Source organism: Abramis brama, assembly GCF_963993115.1.
Source record: "Abramis brama genome assembly, chromosome: 18".
Classification (NCBI taxonomy): Eukaryota; Metazoa; Chordata; class Actinopteri; order Cypriniformes; family Leuciscidae; genus Abramis; species Abramis brama.
Genome location: NC_139980.1, coordinates 26,704,845 through 26,719,025, shown reverse-complemented (window position 1 = coordinate 26,719,025; position 14,181 = coordinate 26,704,845). Strand labels below are relative to the sequence as shown.

The window sequence follows — 14,181 nt, the reverse complement described above, 5'->3', positions numbered from 1 at the left end:
CTATTACTATCAACGTTGAAAACATTGGAAACCATGATACATTGTTTTTTTCTTCACGATTCTTTGATGAATAAAAAGTTCAAAAGAATGGCATTTATTTGAAATAGAATTTCAAATTTTAATTTGAAATTAGATTTATTTGAATGGCATTTATTTGAAATGTGAATTAGATTAGTCTTTTATAAATCTTTACTGTCACTTTTGATCAATGTAAAGCATTATCACTGAAAAAAATGATTAAATCCTTCAAAAAAAACTAAAAAAATCGTACCGACCCCAAACTCTTGAACGGTAGTGTATACTGTGTATGTACTGAATAAAAAAAAGTATGTATACAGATGAGATATCTGGAGTATATTTGCCAAAAATGTGGAGTATTCAACCAACGCACACTACGGGTCACTGTATCCCACAATGCAATGTGCTTGGCCTTCCTTTTCCAGTAAACATCCTATTAACATCACATTTTCCCCCCCAATATTTGATCGACTAAAAGTTAAGACATTTTCTTACACAAACACAGATGCATGCAAAATAGTTTTCATTTCTATGACTGCAGTACGCCAAATGTAATATGACAACATTGTAGCATACTCCTGTTTGAAGTGATTATCATAACATAATGCATACCGTTTCACATGATATTTTGAATAGTAGACAGTATTGAATGTATACACTAGTACTGTGCATCTATCATCTATATGGTACCTCTATAGGCACAGAAATGACACACTTCTGCTTGAACTTCTGTTTTGCAGTAGTACAAATAATCTTTAGAGAGGCTCAAGTATCAGATGACGACTAATTTTAATGTCAAGTGACCACCTCTAAACCAACATTTACTACTTTCTGCACAAATGTGGGCTGCTAAATATTTGTTCTCTGAAATCACATCTGAAATGACCTTGGGGAGCCCAGCTCTTGGCTCAGGCCTCAGAAACACTAGTGTCTATAATCCTCTGGTGTATCAGTTCGGTCTGTGAGGCTCAGTGCGGTGACTGGGTAAAATGAAAAGTGCTGATGCCAGGAAGCACAGTGGCAATACTACCCTCAGCTGCAATAGAGTTTTCTGAATGAGTGATGAAGTAACCATGTGCTAACTGTTGTTACAAGGCCATCTGTACAGTAATTTAACTAGAAGTTACTGTATAGTATTTTTTATATCACTGAAATGTCATTTATATATGAAAGTAGAGATGCACCAAAATTAAAATTCTGGGCCGAAAATTCAGGAAGCACTTGGCCAAAAACCAAAACTTATTTAATAATCAACACTCAAATAGATAAGAGTTTTTCCTATCAACTGTTTAACTCTTTCGCCACCATTGACAGAAATTTCCGTCATTTATGAGACAATGCTTCTCGACAAATTTTCGGGCTTTCCGTGTTTTCTTGTATTATAAAGCCAAATTAGTATCAAAATATCTGCCAAACTTGTTATAATCCATCACTATAAGCAGCAAACACGAGAACGAAAAGAAGCACACACCAACCATTCCTTGATACAAATACAGCTGTGGATGAAAAAATATTTGGTGCAAACCTAACCCCTTTGGTGCAAAACTATTGTTTGTTTGTCTATTACGTTTTATGCACTAGTTTCACACTATAAGGCCTGCTAGGAGGCCAATGAATTTTGTATATGTCCTTATAGTTTAGAAGCCAAAACAACACCCTTCTTCTTGATAAAGCCTCGTCTCACCATGTTCTAAGACTTTCAACACATCACAATTAAAAACAGATTGAAACTTTGCTTACACAATACACCACATCACATGCTCTTACTCTTCATGAGAAAATCATGGACAAATACTGAAAAAATTCTAATCACTTTTTTCAAGATCAAGTCTTGTGGTTAGAATTTCCTAAGGAACATCTTTTTCAGTTGTGACTTTTTCAGTCACAGGGAAAACAAAGAACTAGTATTCAAATTTTAAATCACATGAACTTGATATGCTGTTCTGGTATGGACTGGTATAACCAACCAAAACAATAGTAAGCTCTTACATCTAGTATTGCTAATGTGTAAAATGATCAACTTTAAACCTCCAACCCTTAATATTTGACAATTTCCTGCAAAAAACAAAACAAAACAAAACAAAAAAAAACAGTACAAACATGTATAATGAAATTAAGGTTTGGCAAATCCAACTTAATTACATTTGAGAAGTTTTGAGGAAGCCAAGGAGAAACTGCATATGCATCTGATATCATGTAGACTGCGGTTCAAAGGTTTGGAATCAGTAAGATTTTTACAAAAGATTACTATTTCAAATTAATGCTGTACTTTTGAACTTTCTATTCATCAAAGAATCCTTAAAAAAAAAAAAAGTTTCAGGGTTTCCACAAAAATATTGAGCAACTTGCTATATAAGAGACTTCTTTCAAAAACAGTAAAAAAAAAAGTGTACCGACCCAAACTTTTGAACAGTAGTGTATATACAATAGCTCCAGGGTCAGTCGACATTTTTATTTTGCGCACATGTGCGTTTATGCATTTTGGCAGTCGGTTACCTCTGCTGATCCTTTGTTTCTCTCCGCTCAGGATTCCTGGAGTGTCAATCACACTGATGCTCTCCAGAACAGGATTGGGTAGCTGGGCACACACAAACCTGAAGGCCAACCCAAACAAACAGGAGTCACACTCAAGGACACTGCAATCCTTCTTCATCCCACTTTCTACACTTATATTCTTCATTCTTGATTTGAGCTTGTGCTTCTTCTCTCTTTAAAGCCAAAATATTCATCCCACTTTCTACAGCTATACGCTTCATTCTGGATTTGAGCTTGTGCTCAACAAGCTCTCAACTAAAAAGTCCTAAATATGCAAAACTGTGAAGTTGCAGTAACTTGGCATAGATATAAGGAGCAGAGTGCCATAAACCATTATTTTACCCATGCAGTTTGACCAAGTTGGACATGTTAAAACATAAAAAGCAAGTAAGACTTTACATTTTTATAGCCTGAGTAAAAATGTCGGCCCTGAGACGCTTTAAAAGCAAGCCAAAATGTTGTGCATGGCTTTTGTGGCTTATAGTGTGTGAACTAGGCCCAGAAAAAGTGTGTCATGTTTTGGAGTGAATTGCTAGGGAAACTTTTTCCTAACATCATTAGCTCTTCTTTTGACCGTTACTATTAGAACATGTTGGACACAAACAACTTGAAAGCACTGAAGAGAACATTCTAGCATGAACATTTACTGAACATCTGGCACCAAACCTAACGCTAGTACAACATATCTAGTGGTTTAGGCCAAATATGAACGTTTTAAGCTGGAGAGTTTTATTTAAAATGAGAAACTACTCAAAAAAAAAAAAAAATCTAATTGCAAAATAACCATATTTGTAGCGGTCTTGCTTGAATTGTCAAATAATTTGTTGTATAATTATATGCAGTAGTTTACACCATGTACACTGAGCTGCTGCTATTTGTGCATTCATAAATGATATACATATCTAAAAATATATCTGAAAACCAGGGCAGTTGTCTCAAGCATTTCAAATTACATAAACCCACAGCCAAAAAGAGTGCATGACAAGTAATATCGCATGAGCATGTTTACTACCTCCTTGTACCAAACTGTGAAGAGAAATTTTATTTGCAGAAAGACGGTAAAGATGGTAAAGAGGAATTTCACCAAAAATTCTGTAACCATTTAATCAACTTCATGTCATTCTTTTCTTCTGTGGAACTCAAACTATTTTTTTTTTGTCCACACAATGGAGGTCATTATTGTTTTGGTCCCTATTGTTTTTCATATTGACATTCTTCAAACTATCTTCTCACAGAAGAAAGTCAGTCATACAGGTTTGGACTGACATGTGGTTAAGTAAATGATGACAGTACTTTCATTTATGGGTGAATTATCCCTTAAAAAGTGTGTGTTCATGTGTTGCTGGTCTTCTGACAGAATTGCATGAGACAATTTAAAAAATATGCAACTTGGTTGATTCTCGATTGCAAAAGGCAAAGAGTTTTTCTGCTGATTTGCACAACAAGCAGGGCAGCCTGCCAAACCCTCAGACTACTACGTGCAGCACAGACCACTTGCACAAATAATCACACGCATGCGATTGCATCCTTAGGGATTTATTCATGAAAACTGTCACTCTATCATGCACACTTTTATTGTTGAGTAATTTTCAGACTGTGAACGACAGCCTGCTTATGCTGGTGAGCTCTTTTCTGTCTGTGGCTTAATCATGTGACGGGAGGTCAGTGGATCAGACAGCATGAGGAAACTCAATCAAGAGGAGGAATGTTGCCTAGCACCCCCTCTGTGATGTCATCATGAGTAAGGAAGACCATGTTACTTCTGACGTTTTTTTTAGTTGAAGATTTATGGAAACTTTTTTCAGACAAGAAAACGAATCAGCCCCAGGGAATTTCTATGTCAAAAAAATGTTGGTTTGATCTATCAAAATTCCTTGCTTCAAAAACTGAATTGGATATTGCCTTAACATTGTGTGATATAGTCTGTTATTTCTCTCATTGTACTTATAATATAGAATATATAGGAAATGCATAATTTTATTGGCAAATTTTTTTATTCATAAATGTAAACAATACCCAAATGTAATACTTTTCTTCATTACTTGAATTACTTAATTATGACACTAAAACAATTAATAATAAAAAAAAGTCATAACTGTGAAATTGTATGACAAACTTTTGAATGTAGCCTAACTTGATTTATTGCCTCTTTAGCATATATATATATATATATATATATATATGTGTGTGTGTGTGTGTATGTGTGTTCATTTAAAATAAACATGAGAACTAAAATAAAACATTATTGTTTTAATCTAACCTGTTAAGGAAGGCATTGCCAAAGGCGTTGAGTTTCCGAAAGGGTTTTTTGGGATCCACAACCAGTGCGTTTCCTGGAATTAGTCCTTCCATGTTGCCATGCATCACTGCTATGAAGGAGTCAGTTGTGGGTTCTGGACCAATCCGCATACCAGGGAAGTCCTGCTCCAGGAGATATCTATAAAAAGAGATTCATTTAGATCAAAACACTTCTAACGAACATTATCATGTGTAAAATAAATATAAAAATAAACATTTTAAAAGTTTTAGAGTATCTGAATTTAACAGTCCTTAAAGGAACACGCAGACTTTTTGGGACTTTAGCTTATTCACCGTATCCCCCAGAGTTAAATAAGTCCACACATACCCTTTTTCATCTCCGTGTGTGCTGTAACTGTCTGACACACCCACGGCTAGCCTAGCTTAGCACAAAGACTGGAGGTAAACGGCTCCAGCTAGCATACTGCTCCCAATAAGTGACAAAATAGCGTCAACATTTTCCTATTTACATGTTGTGATTTGTATAGTCACTGTGTCTCATGTGACCTTGTTATTTGTACACGCTGTGACTATACAAATCACAACATGTCCCAAAATTCCAATGTGCTCTCAGACTTAGGGATCCATCCCTGTAATGGACACTTCATAAGACCATGTTCACACGATTCAGATGGTTAAAGCAACACTCTAAAAGAGAATGTGAGTTTGCTGAGATAATGTTTACTCTTCTCGGAGCAGAGTCATTCAAACAAACCCTGCTGTGGACATGTGACGGCACTGAGACTGTTTGGAATACAGTGTAGATCAAAATGAGAGTTTGAGTAACTACAGGACACTTGGCCTCAGCTGAAAACTTATTAGCTGCAGTTTATGCAAGTAACACAAGAGTGTCAACAGAACACTGGCGTCATTTGGATGTTTTGCCAAGGCCAGTGTATCTAATACAGAGGAAGTTGTCTATCTTTTTTCTGTAATTCTGTAAACAAAATTAAAACAAATCTGTCCCTAGCTCAAAATATACACAATCGTTCAAAAGTTTGGGGTCAGTACGATTTTTTTTTTAAAGAAATGTATACTTTTATTCAGCAAGGATGCATTAAATTGATATATATATATATATATATATATATATATATATATATATATATATATTAAGGTGCACAACTGATACATGTTTCTTGAGCACCAAATCAGCATGTAATTAAAACAGTTATCTTAAATTGGAATAATAATTGACAATATTAGTGTTTTTGAGCATAAAATTAAAAATAAATATTTAAAAAATATAGCCTAACTTTTTGGTAGATACACTGATCTGGTATATTTAATCTATTAAATGTTAAAATATCACTTTAAATGTTTGTGCATAATCTAATTAACATTCATGAGCTACACCTTTGTGATGTCAAAACAAGGGGTATCTCCACCATTTTGTATAAACAAAGTGACGAAAATGAATCGGAGCAACACTTTTGTATTATGCGACCATGTTGAAATGATTCAGTGTTAAGCATGAAACTCCTCATGACATTATTATGAAGTGTTTCATGAGTTTTCGCACATTCAGGAAACATACAGAGAAAGTGGAGCTTATTTTCTTTCATAGTTATGTGTGCAGTCAGCAGAACAGACACTGTGTCCACTGAGGCTCTCACGACCCTCATGAATAATGCACAGGAGGAAAGAGAGCCAGAGCCAAAGTGAGAAGGCACATTTGTTACTGCTAGTGCAGGACAATACCTCACTCTCACATTTAAGGCTCACCTCTAGTACAAACATGGCATAGTTATTAAAAATCCCAGATTATGTTATTAAAATTAACTACAGCCAATGACATTACATTTTATGATGGTTATGAATCAGAAAATATATACACTAACATTCAAAAGTTTAGGGGTTGGTAAAATGTTTAAAGGAGTTTATGGTCAACATACTGTAAGACTGCATTTATTTACTAAAAAATACAGTAAAAACAGTAATATTTTGAGATATTATTACAATTTAAAATTACTTTTCTATTTTAATACATTTAAATTTTTTATTTATTCTGGGAAAGCTGAATTTTCAGCATCATTACTCCAGTCTTCAGTGTCACGTGATACTTCAGAAATCATTCTAATATGCTGATTAGGCACAGAAACATATTATTATCAGTGATGCACCTTCATATTTTTGTGGAAACCGTAATACATTAAAGGCTTTTTTCATAATAAGTGCTGTTCAATGCATTCAAAATTGTTTTTTTTTCTTCAAAAGTCTATAATGTCACTTAAATTTAATGCTTTTTTTGCTGAATAAAAATATTCATTTCTTTCAAAAAATGTTTTTACTGACCTCAATTTTGAACAGTAGTATCATTTACAGCTGATTCATTAAAATTTTAGCATTATATAATTGTTTAAAAAAATCTACAACTTGCTTATAATGAATTCAGAATGTTTGCATATACCTACAAAAAAGCTCAAATAACTGTTAGGCCTAATATCACACTTGCTTACTAACTTTAAGCTATTCGTTTAACTTATCTATCAGAATAATCTTCAGGTTAGTCTTAAAAATGTTGGAATGACCACATGACGACTTTTCAAATGGATAAAAGGAGTGTCTCCATCCACATTTACATGTCTAAACTTTTCTGCATTCTGGAACCTATTAGTGACAACAAGTAACTATGGCAATGCTGGTGTCATTGGAAGTGTCTCTTGTTGCCTGGTAATCTTTAGTAGTTTGTTGCGTTTCTTTTTAGACCTGGAAGCCTTAAATAACCCCTCAGACAAGCATCACACCACAGCAGCGACATTGTGTCATAGAGATACATCTTAGAGCTGGAGCCAAGCCTGTTCTGTTGACAGGTTAACAGTCTCTGTCCAAGCTAAAATTATAGTACTGTTAAACTTTGTTTAGCATGTAACATCAAGATCTGTATTCAGTGAACACAGAAATTCTCATGTAAACAGATGAATGATAAATCTGTATCACTAAAGTCATTACATTTTGTGGCTTATAGGATTGTGAGGAATCTCACATGGAACTTGAAAACCTGGTTCTGGATGTTGCAAATGTGATTGTGACAGTTATTTAAATATACCAAATATGTAAGTGGTGCTGTTTGAGATGACTTTAAATAAATCATAAATGGGGAATATTTTCTGATTTTACTGAGCTTCTCAGTCTTAAATATATCTTTCACAAAAAATAGGGGTGTGACACACAAAATATTAATGTATCCTGTTAAATATTATATTATTATAATTATTAAAATATATTCTCATGAATAAAAATAATGAACATTATTATAAAGTTTCCTGGCTGATGTCCTTAGAGTGCTCAGGACACCAGCACCTGTTTAACAGGAGCCAAAACACACATCATACCTTATAAAGCTGGTTTTGCCAGTGGAATACTGTCCCACCAGAAGAACCATGGGTTTATTGTCAAAATCTGCATCCTCCAAAGCGGGAGAGTGAAACTCGTGGAATTTGTAGTGCTCCTCCAGTGGAAGCAGTTTGGTTTTGTAGAGCTTCTTGAGTCCTTCACTGACAGTCTGGAAGACTTCTGGATCCTTCTTCCTCCTGTCATCGGTTCCTAACCAGCTGAACATGGTGCAATTCGAGAATAGGCAACCTTACACGATTATTTCGGTTTTCCTTGGACAATTATATCACAATATGCACCAACGAGCAGTATTCAAATGAATGACTTTTTTTCTGACGTAGATGTATTTAAGAGTCCATTGAAAATGTTCCCTAGTCTCTAGGCCACTCACGACACAAAAATGCACAAAAGACTAGACCATAATTACAAAATATGATGCATTATATAATATTCTGCGTATGTGTCACGGTCAAAAACATAGCAAAACAGGCAGCCTTTCATTCAGGCTTTGTTAGAATAAAAGCGCGCGCCGCTAGACGCAATGTATCACTCAGCGAACGCAATAAACACAGTGTTGGAAATTTGAAAGGGGAAAAAAAACAAGAGCGAAAATCCTGCAGCGGAGCAGATTCACTCACAATGACAGGCGTCCACAGGCTTTCCACTGCAGCAGATTTAAATGCCAGTGCGCTGGAGAAACCCGACACTGGAGGAAATGCCCCACTGCTGGCAAAGCCCCACCCAGAGCACAGGAGCACAGTCTGGGATGCAGCGCCATGCTCGCGGATGGTGATGGTTGGAACTGCTGCTGCTTTCCTGCAGAGATATTTTTATTTACATCATTACAATGATTGGTAAATAAAAAACATACTTCAAGGATGTATAATATAATATAATATAATATAATATAATATAATATAATATAATATAATATAATATAATATAATATAATAGTAAACAGTGGCATGTATATCCAAGAAGTAAAAAAAACCCCCTTAAATCTCAATAATATAAATACAAAAGAAAAGCATTATTTATCAGCACTTGAATTTAATCATAGCATCCCATATAGGCTACATACTGGCTATTCGCATATCTAATGTGTAAAGGTAAAACAAGTGTGGTTGAAAATGTCCACCTGGTGGCAAGCCTTTGTAGAGCAACAAACTTGATAATGAAGCATGTCATATTTCAAACAGGTTATAGAAGAAATTATTGTGCTCAAAATAGGTAGAATCCATTTTGCCTCAGATGTATAGAGCCCAAAAAGTCAATGTTGACAAACAAAGAAATTGCTAACCACACACTGAATTAGATCCAGACTGGAGAAAGTCTAGAAAAATATATTTTTATTTTATAAACTGTATAGTGCAAAAGTGCACGTGAATTAAAAACTAGACAAGCATGAGCAAAAGTTTCAGCACATTGCTTTCTTCAGTGCTCACCATTAATCAAATTATTACATAATATAGCCTATATTATATTATTGTCAGGGGATATGTTAGATTTCATTGTTTTCATTCATTTCTTGTGTTTCCTTGCAGTTTAGTCTTGTTAATCTCCTTGTTAATTTCCTTGGTTTATTATTACACCTGTGTCTTATTTAGTACCCATTGTTTGCTTTACTGTCGGTTATCGTCTTTACTTTGAGTGTGTTTATGCTATTTTGTATTCCTGTGTATTATTCTGCAACCTCTTGCGTTCTGGTTTGATTATTGAAGACTTTTGAATTCGTACATCTTCATGTGTGTTGAATAGAACAAACCAAGAATGTGACAATTATATATGCCTATAGATATATAGGCCTATGGCATGTTCAGTTCAGTGTTGATTGTAATAACTTCGAGAAAGACTATGAGGTGGGCCAAAAGACTGTAGGGAATCATGACAGAACAAATTAAAAATACTAAAAGAAGATAAGCCTGTAGGCAATATTCAGCATAGTTTAAGTTAGGGTACCACATACTTCAGAGGAATGGAAGAGGATTCAGTAAATATTTTTTATACTAAAAGTATATTTTCGCAATAAAGAAAGCCTATGGAAATGTATTTTTAAATGTATCACTTTAAAAAGCATGAACTCATTAAATAAACAGGAAATAGAAAACAAGAAATGTTGATCAAATCGCGTTTTTAAGTGCTGTTATGCAAATTTTAAACAAGTACAAAGCGTCTAAATAGAACACACCACTAGATGGTGCAATAAGACAACGAAACACTAACTTCGAAAGCCTAATAGAGTGATGATGTTAATACATTTTCAAATTTTTACCTCTTGAGTGATTATTCTAAAATGTTTGTACTCAAATAAACATTGTGTAATGATAACAATTTGATAACAACACTTGTTGACACTCACTGTCCAATTCATAAAGCCGTGGATGAATATGCTGATGTAGCCTAATGTAACAGCAAAGTTAAGCGAAAATATATTGGGTCAAACCTCATAGACTGGAAATTTTAATACATCAACACTTCCACAGTACATAAAAGGGTGGAAAATGTGACTTTATGCGTTTACCACGTGATGTCTATGTCAGTCACACAAACGGGTTGGTCTTTCGTTTCAAAGTTAAATTCAAGTCGAGGACAAAAACAGAGGATTACTGGAGAAACAAATGAAAACAAACTGCTGCTGCTGTAATCAGATCATATTATTATTACATTCTTGTGAGTTAAAAGATAGAGTCAGATAACAGATGTAATATGCTGTGAAGCAGTTTGGTCATAGAGCAGAAACAACGTTCCTCTCCTTTGTATTTTTGATGAAAGGAACATGGAAGCAAACAACCATGACACGTTTTCCTAGATGAGGGGCTGAATTTTTATAATTGAAAAAGGAAGATAATTGAAACTTGGCTATTTAATATTCAGGACCTGTATTGTATACCACTGTTTGTCCTTGTTAGTGGCTGATGAAGCACAACAGATACGAAGACACACTTCTGCTAAGCTCTGTTTCATGTGCATGAAGCCCTGAGGCTGTTCATGTTGCTCTCTGAATCCCATTACAACAGCCAACTGTTGTACAGTAGTACTGTGACACAACAGTAGTTTGCCTAATGGACGATCAAAGCAAAATAAGTGTGTATGATAAGAAGACTTTTGCCCCTTTAGTACCTGTATCAAAACTATACAAGTATCAAAGACACTCCTAAATTAAAATGTTGTCTTCATTGTATGACCTGTATGGCTTTCTTTCTTCTCTGAAACACAAAAGAAGGTATTTTGAAGAATGTTGGTAATTAAATAGTTTTGGTGACCATTGCCTTTCAATAAATGGCCAGATTACCCCAAATTCAAACTATTTTCTTTTATGTTCTACAGAAGAAAGAAAGTCACACAGTTTTGGAATGAGGGTGAGTACTAAATGATAACCTAATTTTCATTTTTGGGCGAACTATCACTTTAATGTGAAAAACATCCATGGTGTGGTTTTATCTTGGATAGTTATATCATAGTAAGTTGGCCGTTATTAAATGAATAAATGTCATTATTTACTCAATGTAACATTTTTCCAAACCTCTAATACCTAGTTTCTTCTGTGAAACACAAAAGGAGACATTTTCCAAAATGCACATATCAAAACTCACTCGGATTTATCCATTTTCCATCATATTACATGGATCACAATGAATAAATGCATGGTCATAAAATATTAATTTGAGATTAAGTTATTTTATTTACCTGTATAGGCCTATTATCTTAAAACCTCCCCAAAGAAAAATAAATAAAATCCATTTCAATGTATAAAAAAAACTGGCCTAGCAACAGGATGAATGCTGCAGCAATATTACAGTAATATTCATGGTGAAAACTGATTGTTGTGAAAATGACACTAGATGGAGCTGCATTTGTATGAAACAAGAAAGTGCAAGTTTGTCGTGTGACCTGAGGGAAAGTAGTACCGATTTACATTATGATCAGAGTGATGTACAGTCCAGTCTTTCCATGGACGACATCAAGAATTAGGAAATTGTGGAATGCAGTAACTGACCAATCAGAATCAATCATTCTAGTGTGCCGTGTAATAATGAGGATGACAAAACATAACTGTAATTTTTGGGTTAACCATTTGTTTAATGCAGCCATAAACATTAGAATAAACATTGGAATGCAATCTCAAGAGAAACCGCAGAAGGTGTTCGAGTAAAATTTTGAGGGAACAATGAAAGGAGACAGTCTCATAAAGTGGCAGAGAGAGGTGGATACCTAGGGAGTGCAATGCTCCATCTGTCTTGTCATATTTAAGGCCTAAATCTCTGGGGCAGCTCGCGCAGACTTGATTTATAATCTGTCATACATCTTGATGAGTTCGCCAGGCATAGCATCTAGCCTGTGTTTGTGTGATTCTGTCACTTTGGTGGAGCCCACAAGGCTATGAAGACCTGCTACCTGTTTGTGCCAATTCACTCTTGAATTATCTGGGCAGATCTGTAAATATTGGTATCACAAATAGAGCTTACTTAAATTCAAGAATACCACCCTGCATTTATCTTCTTGCGCTTTTGTCACACGTCCAATTTCCTAACAGGTCATGGTTGTGTTGTGTAGCATTTCTGTATCGATAAGAACAAAAAGAAGTATTTTCTCTCACTCTCCTCTTGAGCTGAGATGTGGGCTGGCAGCTCATTCTGAGCATTTAACAGTTTGAGTGGCTCCACAAGGATCCAATTATACACACATATTAAGCCATACAGTGGAGTGTTTAATAGCATAAACGCCAAGGCGTATTTTTCAATCCTGTTAAAATGATGTTTTATTTACCATATCAGATGTTGGGGTTTTTGCGGCTAGCTCTGGGTAATCCAATCAGAAAAGAAATATCACAAATGAGATCACTTTACAGTAGGATCTCAATTGTTGCTTCTAGACAGCATTCACAGACGGCGGATTACAGAAACCAAAAGAAGACTTCAAACACCCCAGTCATTGTTTCAGATGAGACCTCATCAGTGTCTCAAACTGTGCACAGATTTGGCAAGATATCGAAGTATGCAATGAAAAATCAGCAAGCTCAACATGAACTCAAACGTTTTGTATTCAAATTATTTTTAAACCAAATGATCTGTCACAGATTGTCCACTTTCATTTTATAGCTCTACTTTGGCATGTAAGATATGCTGCTGCTGCATAGATAGTTATATAAATCCTGTAGCAGATCTAGGCAGGTGGAGCTGGGGGAGGTGGAGGATTTCAGAGGAACTCTGATAACGCGTTTCAGGACTAGCTCACAGCAAACAATGAACCAGACTATTTAAATGTTGAACAAGCACTCTCCTTGACTGCAGGATCAACATGGGCCAATCAGCTTGTGCCATTCGGTAATGATGTGATTGCTTGTAGATTGCATGTCAAGCACGATCACTCTGCACCCTCTAGAGTTTCATGACTTTTGATGACTAAACTAGTCATCAAAACTTTTCATGACTAAACTAGATTTGTCAACAACTGTCTCTTTTATTTCTCCTAAAGGGATTTTAGAAGAAATATAAGACAAAACTAAAATACTTTATATTGATTAACTGCTTTCTTTGATATATGTTCCTGAGCCTTGTGTGAATGAATCATCTGTATAATATTTTTTTTTTATATTATATTTGTCTTCATAATTTTTAATCAAAATATATCTTGATCTGCCTCTGACATAACTGTGCTCTTAATATTTTTCATTATTCAATCAGTTTCTAGTGGATAAAATCAAGTCCCACCCTACATTTTTTTTTCTCATGTAATATCCTGTTACACAGAAATATATCACATTATGGAATTATTTGTGTATTGTGAATGCTGTTTCATGTTGACTGCGACTTTCATGGCAATGCAAACAACATGTAAAGCAATAACATTTCTTCTGGGAGGACTGCTAGTTTTTCAATCACACTCTATTATCAGAAGTTAGACAAAAAACAAAATAAATACGCAGTGAGTAGTGTTCAAAGGGTTAAAATAAGATAAAAAGGCATAATGTGCATGCAAATGTATGGTGGTGGG

At 34.9% G+C, this 14,181-nt stretch overlaps 1 protein-coding gene across 1 annotated transcript in view; it reads right to left on the bottom strand.

The window, feature by feature from the left end:
* ehd3 (EH-domain containing 3) overlaps nt 1–8,980 on the bottom strand; it is a 28,119-nt gene extending 19,139 nt beyond the window's left edge. Inside the window, exons 1-4 of the mRNA XM_084090188.1 lie at nt 8,826–8,980; nt 8,187–8,405; nt 4,814–4,990; nt 2,515–2,612 (exon numbers count right to left, since the gene is read on the bottom strand). Coding sequence (XP_083946314.1) covers nt 2,515–2,612; nt 4,814–4,990; nt 8,187–8,405; nt 8,826–8,965 — 634 coding nt within the window. The 5' untranslated portion in view covers nt 8,966–8,980. The remainder of the gene's footprint in view (nt 1–2,514; nt 2,613–4,813; nt 4,991–8,186; nt 8,406–8,825) is intronic.
* Between the last annotated feature and the right edge of the window lie 5,201 nt (nt 8,981–14,181).